The sequence below is a fragment of the Platalea leucorodia genome (genome assembly GCF_965183815.1).
Source record: "Platalea leucorodia genome assembly, chromosome: 2".
Classification (NCBI taxonomy): domain Eukaryota; kingdom Metazoa; phylum Chordata; class Aves; order Pelecaniformes; family Threskiornithidae; genus Platalea; species Platalea leucorodia.
The window spans coordinates 26,232,580-26,245,945 of NC_138824.1; the positions used below are offsets into that span (position 1 = coordinate 26,232,580).

At 47.0% G+C, this 13,366-nt stretch overlaps 2 protein-coding genes across 5 annotated transcripts in view; one reads left to right on the top strand and one right to left on the bottom strand.

Annotated features, from left to right (window-relative positions):
• The window catches only part of NBEA (neurobeachin), a gene marked incomplete at its 5' end in the record, with an annotated part of 522,572 nt that overhangs the window by 363,202 nt on the left and 146,004 nt on the right, over positions 1-13,366 (top strand). For all 4 annotated transcript variants that reach the window (XM_082332788.1, XM_082332786.1, XM_082332789.1 and 1 more), the window contains one exon: positions 2,535-2,671. In XM_082332788.1, coding sequence (XP_082188914.1) covers positions 2,535-2,671 — 137 coding nt within the window. The remainder of the gene's footprint in view (positions 1-2,534; positions 2,672-13,366) is intronic.
• MAB21L1 (mab-21 like 1) lies at positions 5,361-6,440 on the bottom strand (the record flags this gene model as incomplete). The annotated part of the gene is made up of 1 exon (XM_082304298.1): positions 5,361-6,440. The coding sequence occupies one exon, from the start codon at positions 6,438-6,440 to the stop codon at positions 5,361-5,363; it is 1,080 nt and encodes a 359-aa protein (XP_082160424.1).

Consider the following 13,366-nt stretch of genomic DNA (forward strand, 5'->3'; position numbering starts at 1 on the left):
GGGACCTCGGAGCCTTTTCTCGGGCGGAAGCCAGAAATCCCCGATTTCCCCTGCGTTCAGTAACGGGCTAAGAAGTGGATGTCCCCTTTCCCTCCACATCCACCCCCTGCTTTTGCAGCTCTGCTCCCTCCTCCAGTACGTGAGTGCATTTCGCTAGCACACCCGCTATCCGGGGTGCACCTATTGTCTTCTCCTGGATGTCAGATTATAGGTTTTGGCCTTTTGACCATTAAATAGCCGTGGCTTTATTTTTATTTTAGCCACGCAGCACCAGGGAAAAGAGGTAATTGGATTAAATTGATGGTCTTCCTTCTGGGATTCAGCAAAGCCCACAAACGCCTCCTTAAAATGATAGAAGATCGGGTCGTTTCCAAGACGCATCTTCCGAAGGCGCTTTTCTTCCCGCACAAAGGCCCGGGAGCCCACCACCGTGCGCCGGGCCGAGCGGCGGCTCCCGGCCGCGCTGCGGGGAAGGGCGAGGGGAGGGCTGGGACGCTCTGCTTGAGAGGGCAAGTGCTTCTGCAGGGCAGGGAGCCGCTGTCTGCCCAGACCCCCCTTCTGTAAACACAAAGAAAGGGGGCCTGGGGAATAGAAACCCAAATCCACTTGTAATCGTACAAGAGAATCGGGCGTAATTACTTGAGCAACCTAGATGAAGATTGATGAGGCTTTAAAGCGGCGTTTCGGATCGATCACCCTGCCCTTTGGAGCCTGCAGCCGGGCTTCCCCGGCTCGGCTTGGCTCGGCTCGGCTCCTTTCTCACCGCCAAGGGAGGGAGAGAAGATGGAGGCGAGACGGGGAGAGCAGCAAAGCAAGCCCGGCGCATGTGATTCCGATCAGCTGACTGGGGTCAAGAGGCTACCCCGGTTTATTAGGAGATGGAAAACAATAAAATGAAAGAAAATAGAGTTTGTATCAATATTATCCAGCCTGCCACGCTGGGCTGCTGAAAGCTGTCACTGAAACTGTGCATTTTAGCTTCCCCTTGTACACACAGTAATCCGTGCCTTCCCCTTTATTTATTTTGCAGCGTAAATGACAAAACATTGTGCAATACCGTCTCAAATTGGGTGTTACAGTAAAGTAAAACGTTAACAACATGACAGTTAGATACAGGACTAATTTGGGCTAAGTGAGTAATTTGAAGTGTGGCTTGCAAGATCTGGTAGTAAAGTGCGTGCAGTGCTGGGGGAGGAGGAAAGGTTGCATCCGTGCCTGCTAGCCTTGGTGCGAACCGCAGCCCAGGGCTTGCCTCGGCCGCGCCGGGCCCCGAGCAGCCGCTGCCGCCGTCCCCAGAGAGCTCAGTGCCTGGGGACGGCAGCTGGGAGCGTATGCAGGCACTCTCTGCCATCTGAGCAAGGTCTTCCTTGTTGCAGAGGGGATTTTAACTGCATAAAACCAACCAAACCCTTTTTAGCGTTCACTGAGATGACCAGTTTGCCAGTTTCTGAAAGGTGCGTCAGTCAGATGTTGGACCCAGGTTCTCCATACTGAGGCTTTTATTATTCGTATGTCAGATGTGTGTTTGTGGATGCGTGTGTTTGTATATGTGTATACAAATTACCCTACACGCTTTAGTGATTAAATCTAGAAGAGTGTTTTATATTTAATCTTTTCTTTTAATTAGAGCAAGTGAGCTTCCCAAACACCGACACTGTCAGCTTTAACAGCAGATTGCATTCATATTGAAGATAAGATGGTGAAAAAGTGATCCCCTGTTGTCTTTCGCATTAAAGCAGAAGTTTTTTTTCCTGAATTAAAACCTAACAATTTGTGCGGAGAAGGCTGTCTTTTACAATAGGTGTTCCCCATCCCATCTTTTCATTGCCCCTGCAAGCGTCTCGTTAAGGAATATATTTGAGCGAAATGTTGTTACAGTAATTTTAAAAGGATTAAGTGACAGCAAGTTGAAATAATAATTATCTCGCCGTAAATATATTTAACGATGCTAGCCTTTATGTGCCTGTGGTATTGAAGTAGGTTAAAAAAAAAAAAAAAAAAAAAAAGTCTTTCACGGTACTTTTGAAGTTGAGGTCTGGACCCAGAGTTAAAAATAATGTCCCCAGGCTTCGCAGGGGCGGTGTAGCGGGCAGGGGCTGCGGGATGCTCCGCCGCCCGCCCGGCCCGGCCTGGCCCGGCCCGGCCGCCGCGGGGACCCCTCGCTGCCAGGTCGAAGCTGTCTGTAACGAATCGCCGCTATCGCACATAAACAGCGATAGTGTTAACGAGGAGCAAAAGGGCATGAAAAGAGAAGGGACCTACTTCTAAGAGGCAGCTATTTTTCACTCTAACCCCGCTGCATTTCGCTGCTGGCTGATTTATCTCGCAACCCCGGAGCTCACAAACTCGCTTCTGTCCTGACAGCGGAGTTCAAAGCGCTGACCGCGGGCAGGGGGGGAATAAACAAGGCGGTTTACAAACAGAGTTTATTAGGGGGCTCGCCGGGCGCTCGCTCGGCGGAGGGAAGGGGAAGGGCCACCGGGGATGGGCCGGCCGGGCGCCTCCAACCTGACGCCGCTGCCCTTGCCTTGCAGGCCCCGTGGTCCTCAGCACGCCGGCTCAGCTCATCGCCCCCGTGGTGGTGGCCAAGGGGACGCTCTCCATCACCACCACGGAAATCTACTTCGAGGTGGACGAGGATGACCCGGCCTTCAAGAAGATCGATCCTAAGGTGAGTGCGGCGAGCGGGCGGCCCCAGCCCCGGCCCCGGCCCCGGCCCCGGTCCCGTCCCACGTGCGCCGGAGCCGCCCCCTCTCTCCAAACTCCGCTCCCGTCCGCCTCCTCTCGCTGCGTTTTATCAAAAAAAAAAAAAAAAAAAAAAAAGGGGGGGGGGGGGGAAGCGCGCAATGTATTAATGATGTTAAATCCTCTATTACGGCAGCGTGCGCGTTTTCCGACAGCCTTTCGCTCGGTGCCTTTGTATGAACGTGGTCAGATTTAGTAGTTAAGCCAATTGCTCTGAAATCCCTGGAGGGAGCAGCAGTCTCAGCCCGCAGCCTTCCCCAGCGGAGGGTTTTACCCCTTCCGAGAATATCGGAGAATACCGTTATTTCAAGAACGTTAGTTTCCATGTAAGAAAATACGGCGCATTTGAGTAAACACTGCTGAAATGAAAGTTAATGCTTATTTTCTGGGAAGGAAAAAAAAAAAAAAAGAGGGGGAAATAGGCATGTACTCAAGACTTGATTCCTGGGAAAGCTCTGTTTTTTTCTGAAGTCGTTTACTACTACCAATTCCCCAGCGCCGCCCCCCCGCCCCTCCGGCTCCGCGAAACCCTCCAGCCCAGCCGCAGCAGAGCAGGGGTGCGTGACTTGAGCAGAAACCTTTGCGTGGCTTCCTCCCCGCGGGAGCGGAGCGGGGGCTGCCGCGGGGGGAGGAGGGGGCTTAGGGAAGGGACGGGTGTTACAGGGCGCTCCTCTCGCCTGCGTCTCGTGTTATTCTTACCGCTGTTGCTTTATTTCTTTGTTATTGCGCTGGAAAATGTTAGGAGAGAGAAAATAGGGGAGGTACTTTTTACAAGGACCTTTTTTTTTTTTTTTCCCCTGAAGAAAAATCATAAATAATTTCGGAGAAAAATGCTAGCGACCTCGTCTGAATACGTTTGTAATAAGGTGATTTCTCTTTGACGAATAATTGCTCAAACTTGGAACTTTCTTCGCAGTGCTAGAAAAAGAGATTCTGTCACAATCGCTGGGTATAACGGTTTCGTTAAAGCGCACCCACTGGAAATAGTTGCTGGTGGGTGTTACACTGGCGATCGGCCTCTTTCAGCACTTGTTGACTGTTAGGGTACTAAACAAAATCCGCGTTGTTATTTTGCGTTTTGCTCATAAAGCCTCTTTAAAGAAATGCATACTGAGAAGGACCAGGCGTTGCAGTACGGATAGGCAATTTTGGATCACTTGCAGTTTTGTAGGCACGCACATGTTATTCCCTCTGAATGCCCTGGGAGCGCAGGGGCTTGATTTCTGGGAGTGCAACTGGCGATCTTATCACATTCATAACGGATTTGTAGGTCAGAAGTAATATTGTTGTTCACTTTATTGGTGCCGGCTTGAACCTTTCACCTATAAATTTTATTTTCTTCTTTATTACTGCTTGCGCCAAAATGCTAGTTTTATCAGGCTCACTCCTTCTCAGTACACTGGCTGCTTCAGGGATATGTTGTGTTTCCTCAGCTTTGTTCAAAACCGAGCAGAAACACATCACTGCCGTACAGTAAACCTTTCGAAAATAGATTTCTGACGGCTGAAAAAGTGTTACTGCATTAAGAACTACATCGGTGTCTGACAGTTGCTGATGGTCATCCGCAGCTAAATTCTACTGTGTTTGTACCACCAATATTTCCCTGTTCTACAAAACTATTCAAAATGCAAAATCAGGCGGCTGCCCTTAAGTTTTCTGATTTAAGCAACTATCAACAGAAAGGCAAAATTCACAAAACATAGCTGCCTCTGGTTTTTCAAGTAGAAAACTTGATGCGGTATTGAAACGCTTACCCATATGCATTTTACTTCATTTATTAGCTTGTAATTAAATAAATCAGCAACAGAAATTAAAATCTAAAACACAAAAGGTAATTATCCAGTGTATTTCAAGTGCATTTTCAAATATATAATTCCAATATTCAAGCGTTATTATATAAGCAGAATCCAAATTTCTTTTGAATATATTTAAATAACATTTCAAGTATATTTATGGAATGTTAGAAATAGAACAAGCAATATATATGAAACGAAAAATGTAAACTTGTTAAGTTCAGACACTTCAAAAGACAATTAACAAAAGTACCATGATAAAATCTACCTTTTTAAATGGTATCTTCTCTTTAGCAGAAAATGTCCTTGAAGTATCCAAAATGGCAATTTTACTTCTGTTCACCAAATCACAAAACACCAACATCCACAATTTCAAAGACAATGTGAAATCACAATATTTGATACAAATTAAAAGGTACATTAGGGTTGTTCAGGTGGCATATCCAAATAGCTTTTACTCACAGAGGGTTTACATAAAAATACCGGGGTTTTGTTATAATCCGTTGGTACCGTTTCTAGGCAGAATGGTCACAATCATGTTAAATTACGGCCATTTTTGCTTTCCGGGTGACATACTTTCTTTTTTCTTTTTCCTTTTTATTTTTTTTTCACGGGGAACTGCAAAACTGTGACGAAGATAAGAGGGACGATACTTGCTGTTCTTATTTGCTTTTCTCTGTGAAGAGCCTAAGCTATATTCCTTTTTAAAAGAGAATATTATTTGCATTGTCAGGTGGAAAGATTTGACTTTTCGAACAGGCAGCTTAAACTTCATCGGGAAATAAGCAGATTTATCGGTCGGGCCGGTTTGATAGTCACCCTCTAAAGTTTCTCCAAACTTTTCGGGTTGGTAAGTATTTCCCTAGCCAGTCGCCACGTTTGTTTGGCCGCGTTTTCCAGGGCCGAGTGAGGTTTGCCCTGAAAGAGGTCTAAGTTGGGCAAGAAGTAATGCGGGCACCTCCTGCACTGGAGGCAGGAGATGAGCTGCAGTAAAATCCCGTTGAGCCGGTCCCCCAGGCACGACTCGTCCCAGTCCGATTCGCGGGGATGCTTTTCGCATTCGTAGGAAACCAGAGTCTTCATGTGATAATTATTCAGGGGCTGGCCCGGCAGCTCCAGGTGACGGTCCCGTAAGGTTTTGAGGATAGAGAGGCATTTCTTCCTGCAGCCGCCCATCTGCAGTCTGTTCTCGGCTTCCGCGAACTGCAGCACCCAGGCATCGCTCTCGGCCGAGCTCTGCTTGCCGGCCAGAGAGTGGCACTCCTTGGATAAGAGGTTGAAGCCTTCCGCCTTGACCTCCGCCACCCTGTTGGGTCCCGGCCAGGGGATGTGGGGAAGCGGCCAGTGGGCAGCACTCCGCGGCCAGATCCCCGTGCACTTGAACGCCGGAGTGATCTGCACGACGTACCTATCCCTGATTCTCAGCTTCACTTCGCTGGTGTCTGCCACCATCTTTACCACGTCTCTGTAACTGCACTTATCCACGGCTTGAGCCACCAGAGTCTGAAATCTGGACCGGATTTTGCGAGCGGAGAGGTAGCCAGACGCCGTGATGAACTCCACCCAGAGGGACATACTCCTCTTGCGCCCGTCGCTTAACTTTAACACAGCGCAGCCCGGCAAGGAGCCGTCGTCCACGAAGTTGAAAACCCCCATTTGGTTCAGGTACAGCACGACTTCGAACTCCGTGGGGGAGATGACTTCCAACCCCTCGTAGCGATTGTCCATCTCGTTCAAGGAACTGATGAAGCGAGGCTCCTGCACCTCCACCTCCTTCAGCACGTCCGACACCACTTTGCAGACTTCTCGGATCGTTTTGGCGATGGCAGCTTTCCTGGCTTGGCATTTCTCGTTGTAGTATTTATTCAGATGATACACCAGCTTGGCCTGGGCCGCGATCATGTTGGGGCAGAGATCCGGATTGTATACCGGAGTCTCGCAATAGGCTGTGGGATCCAATGCGGCTGCTAAGGCTGGAGCCAACTTCAGAGGAGAAACAGGCTGCCGCACTCTGAAATGTAACAAATGTTTTTCAAAATGCGCCGGGGCTGCTGCTCCTCAGATGCTCTCTTCCTGCTTTTTTAGATCAGCCGTCTTGAAGTGTGTGTGGCGGGGGGGGAGGGGGGGTGCGGGCGGGGGACTGGAGGGGGCGATATTTTTCCTCCCCCTTTTTTTAAAGGGTCCGTGAGTGAGAGGAAAGCATCGAGAGCTGCACCTTCCCCAGCAGCAAGAAAAACAAAAGTTGCACTGAGACACAGCGAGGCTTCCAGTAGTCAAAATAATAAAACCTCTTCGTATTTATTTATGTTTTCCCGTAGTAATCACTGTGTGTGTGCAGGGTGGTTAATCAGATGGTGGAAAAAGTGCCGTGTGTGTGTGTGTATATGTCAGAAGAAGCTGGCTGTTGGTTTGTATAAGAGCCCAGATGCACTCGTGTGGAAATTATAAAGGCAGGGCCAGGCAGGCGAGCGGCCAATCGCCACTGGGCTCGTCACTGCAGCCTCTTTCAGCTCAAACCCAGCTAATTAATCCCTCTCTAGGAGATAGATATGTATACACAGACACACACGCACACACGCACACGCGGGCACATATAGAAAGGTAGAAGGTTACTGGCAGAAAAACCGCCCCGGTCATCTGTACGCTCGGAAATCAAGAGAAATCGTTCTCCTTAGGGTGTAACTTGAAGGGTATTGACGTTTCGAAAGGACTTGGCAAAACTGTGCCGCCCCGCACTGAATCCCTGCGTGCCTCCCCACGGCCGAAGCGTGAATGCAGGTGTATTAATGGGCATCCGTCAACTAGGGAGTCGCAGACCGGGCTCGCTCTTGCAGCAGCAGAGGCGTAAATTCATTAACTCACACTTGGCGTCACATCACGCCGTCCTTTCCTCCTGATAGTTGTCTGTAACTGCAAGCGAGAAGTTGTTGGTTTGGTGTTTTTTGTGTGTTTTGGTTTTTTTTTTTTCTCTTTCTCCCTCTCGTGAACCGGGCAGCAGATTCAGGGCAAATTTAGTGTGCTTTGGATTAAAATATTACGCAAAAGTCCACGATTTGTATTGTTTTAAAAGATCTTCTGACGGGCTTAAATCGATTTTGAGGTTTAATGCATTTCGGCATTATCTCTGCCTTGGTTTTTGTATTTGTACCTTATGAAGGGAGAATCAATCGCTAAACGTATCTGCCAGGTCTTTTTCACGTTCCCTCCAGAAATCAAGTAGCAGATATGAACGGCAAATCTCATCTGCCAATTCTCAGCTTCGTTTTTATATTCCGTATAGCGCTCCAATATGTTGTGAAGAGTGGATGTTCAGCTGCTTTTTGAGACGCGCTATAAGTATCTATTAATTTCAAACATGGACGGTTTATGGTATAGCGAGCTCTGCTAGCAAGCTGCGTTTAGTAAATGTGCACACGGGAGGGATGCTAGCGACTGCAAACATGGTGGCATGCTACTAATCTGACAGTTTGGGGTTTCGTGTGTGTGATGTGTAATTAGCAAATTTCTCCTTCGGTACCTTAAGTGTTAGTAATCGGGACCTGTATTTGCAAATAAGTTGGGGTGGCAAACTCTTCTGCTTTGGAGCATTTACTGAGCTTGACTTCAAGAGAAGCCCAATTTATATTTTTTTAAGAAAACAAACAAACAAACACGAGCAAACCTTTCAGTCCCTTGGAATCTTCAATCTACGGCCCGATTACTAACTCTTAAAGTAACTGTCACAGGCATATCCATCGCTAAGGAGAGGTCATACCGCAAAGAACATTTCACGACATTTATGCAACATAGTAATGCGACCAACTTTATTTCACAGAGCGAAGAATTTCTGACTTTGTGCTTGGCTCGCTCGGGCTGGCGTTTGTACGGTGCTCCCCGGGCCGCTTCCCAGGAGGAAGCTGATGCGGGAATCATTTTCTGCCCATTAGTAAAACGGGGCTAGGGCTGTCTTGGGGCGCCTTGCTGAAAAACTGCAGGTGACAGGTCGTTCCGAAGAAGCTTTTCCTCTTCTCGGCCGCAGCCCCCTGGCCGACGGCAGAGGGGCGGCGGCTTTCTGGCTGTTTCTGCCGAAAAGGAGCTTGTTTCCTCCTGGCTTTTCTCCTTCCTCCGGAGAGGTTTCCCGGCCAGGCGGCGGGCGGGACACGCGTGGCTCCCCGCGGCCGCGGCGGGTCCGGCGGCGGCAAAGATCGCCCGGTCCCGGCGCCTCCTGAGCCGCCCCCGAGATGCGTAGCCGCTGGCTGCTGCTGCCCTCCCCGCCCGGGGTGCGGGGCTGCCGCCTCCCTCCCCCCCGGGGCGGCGGCGTGCGCGGCCGCTGGGCTGCGGGCTCCCGGGGGCCGGCTCCCCCCGCCTCCCCCGAGCAGGCACTTACGGGGCTCCTCGCCGGGTCCGAGGGGACAGGCGGGCGCCTCCCCGCCGCCGCCGGCCCCCGCTGCTCTTACCGGCGGCTGCCCCCGGGTGCGCAGGGAACCTGCCGCGGCGGCGGGGGAGGCGGCGGGGGCGGGGGCCGACCTTCTCCTCCCTTCCGCGGGCTGCAGGCGCGCCGAGCAGCCGGCTCGGCGGCACCGCCGCGGGCCCCGTCGGCGGGCGGGAGGGGGAGGCACCTCGCCGGCCCGGCACATCCCGCCCCACTGCCTCCGCGGATGGGGCCCGGGACGACCCCCCCGTCCCCCCCCCCCCGCTCGCCCCTCGGGGCCGGAGGCGATGCCGGTCGCGCCCTGCCCTCAGACACGGGTGCGGCTTTGGCCGGAGCAGGGCACGGCGGGGCTGTGCCGAGGAAGGAAAAGCGGCGAAGTTGGGTCGAACTCCGGCGGGCGGGTCCCGGTGATCGCCTGGGGCGGGGAAAGGCCCGCGGCGGTGCTGGTGCTGGCCCCGGCCCTGGTCCCCGCCCCGCCGCGGCGGCGTGCCTGGCGGCGGCCGCTCGGCCCCGGAGCCGGCCGGCGCGAAACCTCCGGCCCTGCCTCGTCGGGGGCGGCTTCTTTGCGATTTAAATAAGAAAGAGCTCCTTCCCCGTGAGGTTACATACCAGCGCCGTGTAAAAACGAAAGTTAAAGCGGGCGGACAAAAGGTTGTCCCTTCCTCCCGTCTCCGCCGAGGGGAAGAGCGCTTTCCTGCGGAGGGGGCACACCGGCCCCCGTTCGACTTCTCATCGCTTCAGCTGCATCAGAGCTACACGTTAAAGATGGAAATGTTTCGGGAGAGGTTTTGTTTATTTTTGCGCCGTGGGTTTTAGCTCAGTAAATCCAGTTTCTAAAGGCAAAAGGCGATAGGGCGTACCTTTAAGCTGTCAATAGTCTTAATTTTCATAATGTGGCAGAATTAATTTAAATAAAAATAACGTCTCATACCCTAAACCAGAGCTTTCAATATATAATGCTAAGATTAACCTATGATATCAAGTAATGCAGGTTATACGTATTTATTAGATCTTGGTGCCTATGGGAAATATCAGCCTTAGCCTTGGCTGGGTGATCTTTAGCACTAAAGGTTGCTATTAACTTCACTACATCACTTCATTTCACACATATACAATAAACATTTAATGGTTTGAAAATTTGTGGATTTAGGCATCGCTGACACCAGTCAACCACTGAAATGTAACTGCTAAGGTGACCCAATCGTTTAACATGGCAAAAAATCGGCGGTTTGGTTTAGATTCCGAAAATTATTATCTATCTGACTATATGGAATATAAAATATGAATATTTTCGAAGCTTGTGACCACTTACTGCAGTTAGTTTTTCTCTATAGTTATTAATGTGTCCTTCATAAATTATAATAGGAAGGAACACCTTTTCATCACTGAGTTTTATTTTTATATGTATTGAGTTGTTCTGGAAAATTGAGATTAAAATCACCTCATTAAAATGATGATTGATCATTTGTCATGATAATGGTGCCATATGATATTGGTGACTTTTACCAAATTACTGTTTTCTGGATATTTTCCCCTAATTAGAGGGCACTATAGCAGCATTTGTTGAACTCTGCTTGTTATTTCAAATCTTTCAAACTACAGTGCCTTGTCACCTAGTGCTCATGTTAGCCAAAAAGCCAAATGGTGTTGAAAATCTTTGACTGCAGGTACTCGCCCACACCCCCAAAATGTAATTTGAAAAAAAAAAGAAAAAAGAAAAAGAAGTTGCCATATATAAATTTCACCAATAATTCCTTTTCATATGGTGAAAAGTGTGAGTTAAAATGCACATGCAGATAGATGCATATACACACAAAGTGCTTGCATTGATATCACTTTATATTTCTTATTATATAATGATAGTTCTTCCACACAAAACTGCTCATGAATTTTAAAGTTTTATTTTTTAATATCTGCCTATTGCGCTAGGGAGCTAGGAAAAAAATGAAGCTGAGTTGATTAAATTATTTATCCCTACTGCTGAAGTGAGTTTGAAGGCTCATTGAATGTATTCTTGGCTCCTCTTTCTCCCCTTCCCCCCTCAATTCATCCTAGGTGTTTCATCCATATCATCCTGCCAGCAACAATAAATCCACTTTTTTTCAAGTAGGAAAACTAAAGACAGATATTTGTGCCACATTTGCTTTAAGTGTCACATTATATAAAATAGGCAGCATCATTTTTTTGTGATAGAAGTTGATGGTACCTGCAATTTTCTGTATTCTCATTTGCACTTTACTTTTTGACTACACTTTCAAATTTAGGAACAAATGGAAAGTTAAGTTTATATGTAAGTTGCTGTAGTGTTTGCAAAAGTGGAATACACTTCATTGCTTAGATTTTTGAGTATAAATTTCTGTATAATTAGGTACTCAAATATTTTTCTTCCATTATCTACAGTTTTCTGCAGTTTTTTACTTTTTTGAAAAAATGTGATATAGCTCCTTTCTACAGTATGCAATTAGCATTCATTAGTGCTAAACTTAACAGTGTATGTATTCTCTTCCCATTAAAAATAAAAATAAAAAAAAAAAAACATGAAAAGAGTTTGCATTACTGTTGGACTTGGTCATCCTAGGTCTTACGGATGAACTGTTAATGCTTTAAATTCCTCTAATCTGCAATCTGTTAAGGGAAAAACCCCAGTAATTGATTTGTTTTCTTTAAAATGTTACATCTCAAAAGTAAACATAGAGTTTGCACAACTGTAATTTTAGCTAGAACTGCAGAAACATTCAAGCAGGAAAAAATGCATTGAATTATTCATTTGGTTCACTTCTCCATCAGCTTCTCCAAAGCCAGACATTCCTTAAAGTACAGCGTTTTATTTAAGCAGTCCAACACTGTGTTGTTTTTTTTTTTTTAAAGATCTCCTGCTTGGAGAATGCTCTTTTCTGCTGAACTGCGAGGGGAGTGTGGAATCAGTGGGGATTAGCGCCTTTTAATCTACTACATCTGTAGTGGGTCATCCAACACTGCAGAACTCTCATTATTCTCTCATGCTGCATATGATTAAATGACTGGAAATATTCAACGTTGACCTTGAAAATAAAGCTGTATGTGTTGGATGAGCAGCTTACAAAGACTTCATGTCTAAACTAACCTTTCCCCTTGGTAACTTCTAGCCCTGGAACACGTTGCCTGAGAGAGACCTAGAGCATTAGAAAATACGAGTCGAAACTGAAGTGTGGGAGCATTTGAAATGCATCATTATATAAATTATGGCATCACTCAGCTTGTTCATGCTATGTTTTATGAGTAACACAACATCTTACCATTTGAAATGGGAGGGTGGTACATCTTGAACATACTTATTTTTGCAGCCGGTGTTTTTCTGCAAGCTAGTTTCATATTGACTAGCAAACTAAACTACAGCATCTTGTAGGTAGCTGCTAGAGCTGTTGAAATCAGCAGAAAACATGTTGCTTAACATCTTTGAACACTAGCCTATATAAAGCTGTAAGTAAGCACCATCTTTTCATATACATTTTGTCATGTTATGTGTTTATTGCTGATTTCCGTGCTGCCAATAGTTTGGGCATGTTAAGTCCCTCTAACTCAAAATGAAACATGTCCTCTCCCCTTTCAATGGCATGGGTATGGTAAATTACCTGTGTTACTCACTTTATCTCGATTTAGCTATAAAAAGACAAGCCTAACATATTTCAATGCAGACTTCTATTTTTTAATGTAGTGTATAGCTTTCCGATATTTTCTTTCCAAATAACGGTGAAGGGAGGAGTTGAGTGAGTTGGTCATGAGTGATTAATATGTTGCATTGAACCTTATGAAGGCCCTGATCCTGCCAAGGCACACATGGTTAGTGAAACATTCAGCTGGTTCTGCTGAGGTCAGGGGCTTCTTTAGGCTCACAGTTAAGTGCACAGGCAGTTATTTGCAGGATCAGGGCCAAAGTGGGATAACACTTGGAGGTTAACTTATGAACAGTATGAAATACAGTGGGTCTTTAAAATATCTAAAGTATCAAATAGTGCATTGGTGAGGAAATATATTTTTTGCCCAAACATCTACTCCTGTCAAGCAGAACTTCACTCTTAATTTTATTGTGTTTTAGCAATAGTGTTGAATTAGCTTCTTGAGAAAGGACAGTGCTGTTTTGTCCATATTTTATGCAAGATGTTCCCACAAAAATGCTTTCCCTAATCTGTTCTAAAGCCTTTACGAGGAGGGTGAGGTTATTCAGAGAAATGAGTGAAAGATTATGCTTTCAAAATCTCAAAACTGTATTTTTCATGTACTTTCGCGTATTCAGGACTATTTCTATAACTCCCAAAAGGTACAGAATCTTTTAATGGTCTTAAATGTAAGCAACCTACTTGCTAAAAACACTTATTCATTGTTCCTAAAAATATCCTAGCTATAACTGTAATATAAACATGTCAACCTATTTATTATT